This window comes from Cervus canadensis, chromosome 33 (genome assembly GCF_019320065.1).
Source record: "Cervus canadensis isolate Bull #8, Minnesota chromosome 33, ASM1932006v1, whole genome shotgun sequence".
Taxonomy (NCBI): Eukaryota; Metazoa; Chordata; class Mammalia; order Artiodactyla; family Cervidae; genus Cervus; species Cervus canadensis.
In genome coordinates this window covers 30,179,788-30,192,120 of record NC_057418.1, presented here as the reverse complement: position 1 = coordinate 30,192,120, position 12,333 = coordinate 30,179,788, and the positions used below count along the sequence as shown (strand labels likewise).

Genomic DNA, 12,333 nt, shown 5'->3' with positions numbered 1-12,333 from the left:
CGCCCTTCCCCTCGCCCAGCCTCGGCCCCAGGCAGCCTCCCCACCCTTCCCAGGCATCAGACCTCAAGGCCACCAGGGACGCTGGTCTGAGGGCAGGCGGGAATCCAGCCCACGAGGCTGGACCACGGTCCTCACAATGCACTGTACTTCAGAACACCTTTGGGGGGAGGGGTGGAGCTTGTGGAAACACAGCCCCTCCCACCTGTATCCGGGACAGTGAGATTCCGGAGCTTGTGTGGGCTTGCAATGAAAGAGCCTGATTAGGAAGAGGTGAGGGGGCAGGAGCGGGGAGGGAAGATGCACTGGGGTGCAGGGGGGTGACCGCAGCTGTCTCAACCAGAGGAACCAGACACATGCCCTGCTGCCCCCATGCTGAGTCTGGGTGCCCTCCCCCCCCCCATGCCAGCCGAGGCCAGAGTGCGGGCAGGTTGGCGACGCCTGACAGCCTTGGTCTGCCACTGGCTCCTTCTTCCTGGGTGAATTCTGACACTCAGTCCCCCTGCAACACCTCTGAAAGGCTCCCAGAGCTCCTCTCCCCCAAAACCACATGTGCAACACTTACTCTAAAGTCTCCCTTTAATGCCCCACTCTCCTCTCCAATCAAGGCCCTCGGTACGTTTAACGATGCACTCAACTGTGGTTTATTTGAACAAACCCAGCTATTTAACAAGAGAGTGTTAAACACTCAGTCATGTCTGACTCTTTGCAACCCTATGGACTGTGTAGCCCACCAGCCTCCTCTGGCCACAGGATTCTCCAGGGAAGAATACTGGAGCGAGTTGCCATTTCCTTCTCCAGGGGATCTTCCCGACCCAGGAATCGAACCTGGGTCTCTCACATGGCAGGCAGATTCTCTACCATCTGAGCCACCAGGGAAGCCCGAGAAGGCCACAGGAAATCTTATGCCTTCACTTCAGAACAGTGTCTGTCAGAGCATCACCAACCTTCACCATCTACTGGATCCCTGCCAGGTAAGGCACTGGACAAGCATCCTCACGATAACCCAATAAACACCCCATTTACAGACAACAGAAGTGAGGCTCCGAGAGAGTAAGGGAGAATCTCCCAGCCAGATAGCATCAGGCACTCAGCTGGCATTGGAACCAGGGGCTGCATCCCTGGTTCTCTCCACCCCTATTTAGAAGCTCACAGTGGTTGCATAGTTGGTGTCACCCATAGCCACACTGTGGCATACACACAGGGCCCTCTGGGAGAGCATCCCTCTGGGGGCCCCTCTGGGGAAGGACTGGTCTGCAGAGCCAGGCATCGCCGTCTACCTAGGACTGTCATGTCACAAGCATCCCTGCATTCAGAAGATGCTGGCTAAGTTCCCAAGGGCCTCGCTGCCCTCCAGGTAATGTGGGTCCATTCATCCCATCAGAAGCCATTTATCACACCGTTCCCCTTACATTTACCCATGTTTCAGTCTCCAAGGGCCTGGCTGCCTGCCGGGGAAGCAGTGTGGACACCAAGGGGAGAATTAGAGTCATAGGCACATATCTCAGCGTCCTTCAGAGACACTAGCACAGTGCCCCTAAGCCATCAACCGGAGTCAGTCCATTCTTGCTGCTGTTTCAGGGACTGGGAGAAAAGAGAAGATCTTGAAAGAAAAACAAAGAACCTTGATTGCCCCCAAGTGAATCAATGCCAATTACTAATGATGTTAGTAATGTTAGGACTGTGGAAGCCCTTTATGAAGCATGTAAAGCTAACTTTTAAAGCAAACAAACCTCACTGCCATCAGTTTAAGTTTCTGCCGCCCCCTGCCCAGTTCTTCACGGATTCCTCTTCCCTGCTTCCTAGGATCACGTGGGGACATCCTGGCTGTCACCAGATGAGGAAGCCACAGGGAACCCAGGGACAGTGTAGTCAGAGGCCAACCCCACAGGCTGGCAGAGGGCTGCCAGCATCTGAGCCGCAAACGTGGTCCTCAAAACTCCGGCAGGACCATCTCAGAAACAAAGCAGATGCTCCAGCCACCCTGGGACCACTCCACTCCAACCATCTTGTTTGACTTGGCTGTCTGTTTTCACAAAAGCGCTGGATCACTTTACGCTGAACAGAGCCCCTCACGCTCTTCACCAAGGTTCATGTAACAGCAAAGAAAACAAACGCGGCCCCCACAAGCCTGGAGCATTGGTAACTGATCCACAATTTCGGTTTCATCTCAAAATTGCATTTGAATTTTATAGACTACTCTATAATATTTTGGTTTGTTTTCAAAGTCAAAAATAACATTTTAAATGACTGGCCACCAAGAAAACACTTCCCGTTGGACCTGCCTGGTGTCTCTGCCAAGAAAATACTTCCCATCATGCTCTCCTGGCAGTGCTATGTTCTCGCAAGTTCTGAGGACCCAGTTTGAGAAGCCTCAAAGAATGACCAGTCTACCAGCAGCTCCAGGATGTCATCCAAAAAGGTCAATCAGTTACTGACCTTGATCCCGGTGAGTGAAAGTCGCTCAGTCACGTCTGACTCTTTGCGACCCCATGGACTGTAGTCCGCCAGGTTCCTTTGTCCATGGGGATTCTCTAGGCAAGGATACTGGAGTGGGTTGCCATGCCCATCTCCAGGGGATCTTCCTGACCCAGGGATTGAACCCGGGTCTCCTGTGTTACAGGCGGATTCTTTACCATCTGAGCCACCAGGCAAACCCAAAGGTGCTATGATCCCAGCAGTGCTATGAACATCAGTGAAGACTACACCACCAATGTCTCTGCACAGGACCGAGGCGGCAGAGGCCGAGTCACCCCAAGACGGTGGCCAGCAGGACATGAACAATGCCGGCAAAGTCTACACAGGAATTCAGCAGTCCTACAACCGTCTGCATGGACACATCCCTCAGTCTCACAGATCATAAGACCTTTGAGGGGACTCTCTGTACGTGAGGTCAGCAGTCTCTCCGCTGCCGCACAGGCAGAGCTAGCGAAGGTCCCTGCGTCCTACTCAGGGCAGTGGCTCACCAATAAGCCTGGAACAGTGATATCAGTTGCCGAGGCCCTCAGCCACCTGCACCACGGGTGAGCCCTGGCCTGGGCCCAGCTCCCTCGCTCCCCACCCCCGGCCCAACCCACATTGAGTCAGCGTGGAAGGCAAGAGGGGGGAATCCTGCAGGGGACCGGCTGTAAAGGTTGCTCCGTGAAGGATGAAAACGCACATCATTGGAGCATCTGATCTGGAGCCATCTGCTGGTGCTTCAGTTTTCAGCTGCACTTCCTGAGGGCCTCAGAGGAACCCAGAAAGCAAAGGAAGCGAGTCTCCTTTTCTGAGCTCCTCAACGACTGAAATGGGGACCTCTGGCGTTTCCTCACCTCACTGTGGACACAGAGACAGCCTCCTGGTCAAGGTAAGCTAAGAGAAAGGGGGTGTTAGATTCCTAAGGAAAACTTTTCCCAGGTTTTTGCAGTTTGGTTTGTTTTGTCTACAGCTCTTCTGCATTTGTTTCATTTGGGAGCCAAAGAGTCAGCAACACAGTTGTCTTCTAGAAATGAAAGTAAACCGCTATTGGTTAGCTCAGTTTTTAGTGCTATCCAACATGTCACCTGCAAATGAAAGGTCCAGTTACAATATATGAATAGGTTGACAACTGAGCAAAGAAAGTGGTTTCTTTCGAGAATGACATCTACACGCCCAGGGATCCTTTATAAGAAGCTGCATCTCTCTTCAGGGGCATCACCCGCTGCTCCACCTTGCCCTCCTCTGCACTCAGACACCAAAAGAAAAGCCAGTGACAGATACTCAGAAAATGGAACCAAGCCCCCAAGATGTTGGCCCCACCGGGACGCTGGGTTTGTTAACTACTGCAGGTTCCCCCAGGAGGCAGGGGCAAGGGTGGCCAACATGGCACTCAAGGCCCACACACAAGTTCATCTTCCCAGCCATCCACAGCCCCTGCCCACCCCGTCAAAGCAGCCACTTCTCAACCTCTGAAACTAGCGCCCATCCGTTGGAGGGAAGGGCCTCATTCCCCACCATCTGCATCTTAAGGATTCACTGAAAAGAAAAGCTATGCGCATATATTCTCATTCATCAGTGTAGACAGGGAGATGAAACACCGCAAAATGTGGGTTTCAGCCTTGGTGTCCGAGAAGGCTGCCCACCACTTCTGCCTCCTCCAGGCAGCTGGCCCATGCTAAGTCCTTCCCATGGCATTCTTGTCTGGGCTGGAACTCAGGAGTCCCGCCCAAGAACATCTGCATGCAAGCCTCTCTTGCCTTCTTTTTAGGATGAAAGAATGGACTCTGAGGTTGGTGAAGTCTAACCACATTCTAACCACACGAAGAACTGATGCTTTTGAACTGTGGTGTTGGAGAAGACTCTTGAGAGTCCCTTGGACTGCAAGGAGATCCAACCAGTCCATCCTAAAGGAGATCAATCCTGGGTGTTCATTGGAAGGACTGATGTTGAAGCTGAAACTCCAATACTTTGGCCACCTGATGCGAAGAGCTGACTCATTTGAAAAGACCCTGATACTGGGAAAGATTGAGGGCAGGAGGAGAAGGGGACGACAGGATGAGATGGTTGGATGGCATCACCGACTCAATGGACACGAGTTTGGGTGGACTCCGGGAGTTGGTGATGGACAGGGAGGCCTGGCGGGCTGCGGTTCATGGGGTCACAAAGAGTCAGACACGACTGAGCGACTGAACTGAACTAAACTGAACCACATTCTAATGTGAGAAGCGGCTTGGAAACCAGCACCCAGATAAAGAGATCTGAGCCACGGAGGGATAAAGATCTCAACGTGGAGGGAGGTGACCTCATGGCAGGTAGGCCTGACTGTGACTCCACAGAGCAACCAGCCCTGAGGAACTCCGGTCTCCAAATGCATTCAATGCCATCCTTCACCCAGGCCCCTCCAAAGAAACAGTGGGCAAGAGCCAGGGCCACTGACCAGTGACAACACCACTCTGGGGTGGCCAAGCAGCCTGCTGGGGCCACCCCCACAGTCGGTGGCTGAACGAGATGGAGGTGCCTGAGCTCCTGACACACAGTTCAACTTCCTGGGCACAGGTATGGGGCAGAAGCAGCCTCTAAGTGCATTTCACCCAGTAAACATTCCTTGAGCGCCTACTTTGTGCTTGGCCCAGGCTCTGGAGATACAAAGATGAGTAAACCATTGTTGCCCTGCCCTCGAGGAGCTCACCCCCACCCAGGTCAGGAGCCAGAAACCAGGTCTGCCCTCCAAATTGCATACTGTAAAAAATCTAATAATTGCATTGAGAGAGCTACTGAAAAAAATAATGTCACAGACATTATTAATCCCCTGTGGGCCAGAGACTTTTTAAATTGAAACTAGTATATGAAAAGAGGACGGTCTTTGATTCACAATTAATTTTAAAACTTTGGAGCGGGAAACACTTAAAGCTCAAGTCCAGCCCTCGGCAGCCGGGATCCTGCTCCAGATTATAAGGCAGTGTCCCCAGGGCAGAAGCGATGCAGGATGGGGTTTGCAGTGGCTCCTCTTACCCAGTCATACCGACACGGGTCGGTTTAAGTGAGTTAACATGGTGTCTCCTTGGCTCATTTGGCAGAAAGCCTGCCATTTGCACCCAGAGAAGGAAAGCAGCACATCCAGTATATCACTGGAGACGATTCTTTATCCTGTGCACCTCTATGTATTCACTCACAACGTCAACAGGCAGAATCTAGAATTCAGTGTTTCTTCCTTGGCCAAGATGAGTTTGGGATTTGCTGGCCTAAAACATTCTAAGTAGGGTGGAGACCAAGGCAAACAGCCATGTCTCAGCACTGGTTCCCAACGGCTTGCCAAGCTTAGGATCACTCATTCAGAGGGCCTTAGTGTCATCAATTCATGAAATGTCAATCCTGAAAGGAACCCTAGAACCTTAGAAGGAAGTTTAGAACCTGAGAGGGTTCTTAGAAAGGAGCCTGGAGCCTTCTTGGGGAGCCCCATCATTGTATGGCTGAGACGTCTGAAGGGTCTCACTGTTGATTGAGCTTGACTCTGGGGCGTAACAGTGAGTGGTGGAGATGGTTATAGTTGGATGGATTCATTATGCTCTTAAGCCAAGAGTTTAGGGGAGGAGGCAATCTCAAGACAGTGGGATTAGAGTTTTTAAATTCTACAACAGTCACATCTACATAAACAAACTAGGGAAAAGGCACCTGAAGATGGGTGCTCATTTTGATGAACTACTGATAGAAAAGACCAAAACACATGCTTGGACAGCCTTCCTGGTACATCCACAGATATGTTCTATGAAAGGAGTGCCAAGGAAGAAGTGAAAGATGCCAAGCTTCAGTTTTCAGGTCTCATAGTTTCACTGTCAAATAATTTGACACCTGCCCAAATTAGCTTTTGAGCCAGGTCCTACAGCAGAGGTTCAGTTCAGTTCAGTTCAGTTCAGTCGCTCAGTCGTGTCCAACTCTTTGCAACCCCGTGAACCACAGCACGCCAGGCCTCCCTGTCCATCACCAACTCCCGGAGTCCACCCAAACTCATGTCCATTGAGTCAGCGATGCCATCCAACCATCTCATCCTCTGTTGTCCCCTTCTCCTCCTGCCCTTAATCTTTCCCAGTATCAGGGTCTTTTCAAATGAGTCAGCTCTTCACATCAGGTGGCCAAAGTATTGGAGTTTCAGCTTCAACATCAGTCCTTCCAATGAACACCCAGGACTGATCTCCTTCAGGATGGACTGGTTAGATCTCCTTGCAGTCCAAGGGACTCTCAAGAGTCTTCTCCAACACCACAGTTCAAAAGCATCAATTCTTCAGCACCCAGCTTTCTTTATAGTCTAACTCTCACACCCATACATGACTACTGGAAAAACCATAGCCTTGACTAGACGGATAGCGGAGGGGAGGGCTCCAAAGATGAATCCAGAATAGCCCTTGGGTCCTAACCGTGCTCGCAAAGAAGCTTTCTGTATATGAAGTCAGCCTGAGGGAGAAGCGGTAACAGCAACCTTTCCTCAGAGCCAGGAGAAGGGAAGGAAGCCATGAAGGCTTAGAAGTCAAGGGAAGGGAGACAAGAGATGTCACCCCCGAAGACCTTTATTTCCCAGGGAGACAGGAAGCACGGTCTTTCCAGCAGGTGCTGGAAGTAAGAGGAAGGCAGGTGGAGGAAGGAACTTGAATAAAGTGGCCAAGTCTTGGAGAGAAAGAAAGGAAACTGAGAAAGGACAAACAGAATAATCTCCAAGCAGAACCTAGGGTGCAGAAGAACTTAGAAAACCAGCTATAGGAAGCTGTCACAATGTGGATGAGCTTAGTTCTGATTTCTCCCGCAGGCTCAGCAATTAGCACACAGGAGGGAAAACCAGAGAGCCGGGGATAGGGGGCGGCTGGCATGGTCATGCTGACATGAGTGTGGTGAAATGCTGGAACCAAGATAAAATAAGCCAGAAATGAGCCAGGAGACAGTTTCTGGAATCTGGCAACGGGAAGTGTCTACAGACCCGAAGCCTGGACAATCTAATGACTTGAGGGCATTGAAGAAGCGAGATGATGGGAAATTTCATGATTCTAAGTTTTGGAGGGGAGCAGCTCCATCCTAGGGGACAGGAGTGGAAACTGTCAAATGGATTGTCAGCACCGAAGTTGTGCAGTCCAGGACGCAAGTGTGGAGATGCACATAATGAACCACGTGCCTTCAAGCTGTTTGGATTCAGGCGCACACCACAACTAGGGAATAGCCCACACAGCAGAAGACCCAGGACACCCAGAAATAAATAATTTTTTTAATGGCCAATTGTGAACTCTTCGCTAAACATGAGTCTGAGCTGTAATTTAACTGTCAAAAAAAAATTAGTAAGTTTCATGAACTAAAATAGAATGGAAAGAAAATATGAACTATAAATCAAACTTTTATTTCAGTTCTGTGTCTCGTTTGGGCTCCATCGCTTAAGGAAAGCACAAAGGATTCAATTTTTAGAAACCCACAACATTACTAAAAATACTTATGAGCCTATTGAGAGCTAAAATTTCCCAGATGAACAGCTTGGTGAAAGCCCATGAACTGCCCTCTGAGCCCATGGTCTGGTTGGAAGCAGAGATGGACCAGGGTTCTCATCCTGACCCCCAGTGCCCGGCTCTGCACAGAGCAGATCCCCGAGATCCAGTCACAGAAGAAAAGCTAAAACGACTTCAGAAAAGTCTTCAGAAAAGCTGAATAGTAGGATTCCAATACGTGAAGGGACTTGTGACATCTTTTCCCCAAGGACAAAATAAAGGGATATGGGTTTACAGCTCAACAGGAGAGATTTTACATTTAAATGCCAAGACCACTTTCTAAGAAAAAGATATGTGATGAGCGACCAAAGAGGAAGCCAAAACTTCTGCCCTAGAGTTGCATTTTTGCTTAGTCCTATAAGAGCATCCACATTTGTATGAGTGACCATCTGAAAATCACTCAGGTCCTGCCCGCCTCCAGGACTCACCACACATCTTCATCCCCCTCGTGTGGCATCCCAGACAGTCCCATAGGGTCTCAGCCTGGTGCCGCCATCTCGTTCTGTATACAGTGCTGCTCATGTTTCAAGGAATTTATGATCATGTTACAGGCTAAACTTTGTATCCCTCCCCTCTCAGATTTTTACGTTTAGGATCTAAGCCAAATTACCTCAGAATGGGACTGCGTTTGGAGCCTGGGCCTTACGAGGTGACTAAGTTAAAATGAAGCTTCAAAGGTGGCCCTAATCCCATCTGACTGGTGTCCTTAGAAGAAGCAGAAATCTGGACACAGAGAAGCCAAGGATTCACGGCCACAGAGGAAAGACAAGCCAAAGAAAAAGACCTGGGGAGAAATCAAACCTGCTGACACCGTCATCTTGGACTTCGAGCTGCTAGAACTGTGAGGAAATAAATATCTATTGTTTAAGATAACCAGTCTCTGATATTTTGTTACGGCATCTCTATCAAACTCATACGGATTATACGCCTGACTCTCTGCTTACATTGCTTATTGTCTTTCTTTCCTACTCTAATGGCAGAAAGTAAAAGGAAAAAAAGAGCCTCTTGATGAGGGTGAAAGAAGAGAGTCAAAAAGCTGGCTTGAAACTCAACATTCAAAAAACTAAGATCATGGCATCCAGTCCCATCACTTCATGGAAAATAGATGGGGGAAAAATAGAAGCAGTGACAGATTTTCTTTTCTTGGGCTCCAGAATCACTCTGGACAATGAAGGCAGCCATTCATTTATTAAAAGACGCTTGCTCCTTGGAAGGAAAGCTATGACAGCATGTTAAAAAGCCGAGCCATCGACATCACTTTGCCAAAAAAAGATTCATATAGTGAAAGCTGTGATTTTTCCAGTAGTCATGTACAGATGTGAGAGTTGGACCATAAAGAAAACTTAAGCACTGAAGAACTGATGCTTTTGAGTTGTGGTGCTGGAGACTTTTGAGAGTCCCCTGGACAGCAAGGAGATCAAACCAGTCCATCCTAAAGGAAATTAACCCTTAATATTCATCAGAAGGACCGAAGCTAAAGCTGAAGCTCCAATACTCTGGCCACCTGACGCAAAGAGCCAAATACTTGGAAAAGACTCTGATGTTGAGAAAGACTGAAGGTAAAAGGAGAAGGGGGCAGCAGAGGATGAGATGGCTAGATAACATCACTAACTCAATGGACATGAATCTGAGCAAACTCTGGGAGATAGTGAAGGACAGAGGAGCCTAGCGTGCTGCAGTCCATGGGGTGGCGAAGAGTCAAACACGACTTAGCAACGGAACAACAACAATTACTGTCTTTCTTTCCCACTAGAATATAGTCTTAAGGCAAACCCTTGTCAATCTTATTCACTGTTGTATCTTTAGCACCCAGAATTGTGCCTGGAAAACCACAGGCACTGAATGAATTAATTACATAATTAAAGTTCTATTTTTAAGTAAAGACAATGAGGTCAAGATAGATTTCCAACCAGCAAAGAGGCCTTCTGAAATCTGAACAGAAGCCATGGTTTCCAGCAGAATAAAAGAATGGATTTTCCTCTGGTTTCAAATAAACACTGGAAGAAAGTGAGGTATTATGGATCAAAGAATGAGAGCTAACCCTTGGGACGTCACACCAGGTGCAGATGCTAGTATCTGTGTTTCTAGGACAAATCCCTTCCTTTATTGTTGTTGGGTTTTGGGGGCAGTTTTTTTTGTTTGTTTGTTTTGGGGGTTTTTTTTTGCATTTAAAGACTGTGTATTTTATTACATCAAAATAGACTGTACATGCGTTTGGGGGAAAAAAGTATTACATATAAGTGCAAGACATTGTTCATTCTACCATGTTTGACATGCAAATCAAAAATAGTGCTTCTTTTGTTTAATGGGATTATCATATATTAACCATTCCTCAATAGCATAGCCATTTACCAGGCCTTATTTCAAAAGGTACAGATGCAACGTTGGTCACTTATTGATAATTTCTCATAAATTATTTTTATTATTTTCATTAACAATGAAATGTCTTTTTTTTTCTGGAGCTAAGTTTATTCATTCTGGATATGCATTTTATTAAAGCTCTGCTTTACATCATACACTAAAAAATTTCTTCCAGGATCTTTCTTAACACCATGTATGACAAATACAGTGTTATATATTATAGAGAGCATTCTTTGGCATCAAGAACCCACAGAGGCTCCTGCAGAGAGAGGTTAAAGGATCTCACAGTCATAAATCCAGTAGTGAACTGGGCTGTAATTGTCTGTGATTCTCAATTCCCAGGGTTTCTATACCACATGCTTACTCAGGAAGGACACACACACACAAGCCTGTTTCTATTAAAGATGGCATAAGAAACGAACTACTTAAGAATAAATATTACCCATTCTAAAACTGCCATTCAAAAGCTTTATCAGGAAGATGATTAAAAATAAAATGGTTATTTAAAAGACAAAGTTTAAGGTTCAAAGGCACAGTATATCTGTCAGTAAAAGGTGTATATGTGCCTGTGAATGTTTACATGTGGGTCTGTAGGAGTAGACAACCTCCAAAATAAACACCCTTCCTATGTTGCACATTTTCTAGGTGTACTACCTTCTGGACTCTCTCACTGTTCATGTCTTCCAAAGCTTGACCCTTGGCCTTACTGTTGTCTCTCCTAATTCTCAGCCTCTCATCACTCTTCCTACTTCAACTCTGACTCTTCAGCATGGCTCCTAACCCATGCCTACCTCTTGCCCTCATCACCAATCACCTATAAGACAGGTCCATTACATCAAGTCCCGCATTTTGAACAAGAACACATCACCCTTCCCAAAATCCAGTTTCCTTTTCAGGCTGTTTTGTTCTTCCATTCCCTATTTTTATAAAACGGTCTTTGAAAACTGCCTACACCCATCAAATCTGACCTGAGAGGCAGATTATGGTCACTGGTTTCGACATACTCACCTTCCTCTCAACAATAATACCAGATTGGTGTATTTAAAAACACCACGCCTTGCCACATTGCCTTTAGGATATTTACTCAACCACACTCTGAAATAACTGCTTTCATTTTGCATTACTGTTTAACCATTAATTAAACATATTCAAGCGACACAACAAGAAATGTCAACACTTCTCTCAATAAGTAAAACGATATGGTCAGACAACATCCGCATCCAAATGATAAAACACACATGAATACAAATATGGAGCAGAGATGGGAGGCAGGTTATCGAACGTATCACAAAGTATCCCGTGCATCAAAAAAGAGAGAAAGCCTGGATGCAGCATATTAGCCAATAAAGCCACTGTTTGGTGGGCTCCATTCGTTTCTGCATCCACACATAAAAGAGCTGTAAATATCCTCATCGGGCCAGGACTGCCATCTCAACCACCATATTTGCCTGTTAACAGAGCAACAGTACCCCTGGATGTAGACAAGGACATACCCCCACACCAGAACATGAAAGAGCGGTGAGGAATGAGCAATACTGGCTGCAGTCTGGTCCACCCAGTGCAGTGCAGATCGACCAAAACTGTGCGGCGTGTGTGTTAGTTTAGCGATGGGAACTGAATGAAGATTTGTGAGCATATGTGTGTGACAGAAGCACAGCCCTCTTTCGAGATGGTGCTTCAGTGAGGACATGAACCGAATGAGCAAGTAGTACCTGTGACGGTTTCATTAAATGGTCCTGGACCCTTAATGGGAAAACCATCAATCTTGATCCATTCACCTCCTAAATTAGGAAAATGCAACTTGATCGTTAGAAAGGAGGACTGCTGGATTTTCCACACTTCACTCATCCCTCAATGTACATTTCAATGGTCTTCTCAACAGTCTGCCAAAAGATCCGCTCAGGCCATACAAGTGACCTGACCCCTAAACTGTACGGACAACACATATTTTCAGTCTTTTATACATAGTTAACTGTAGTGAGTACCCCCAAACTTA

General features: G+C 47.3%; 1 protein-coding gene across 1 annotated transcript in view; it reads right to left on the bottom strand.

The window, feature by feature from the left end:
• The window catches only part of FNDC1 (fibronectin type III domain containing 1), a 113,294-nt gene that overhangs the window by 68,862 nt on the left and 32,099 nt on the right, over positions 1-12,333 (bottom strand). The window contains exon 4 of the mRNA XM_043457427.1: positions 12,050-12,118. Coding sequence (XP_043313362.1) covers positions 12,050-12,118 — 69 coding nt within the window. The remainder of the gene's footprint in view (positions 1-12,049; positions 12,119-12,333) is intronic.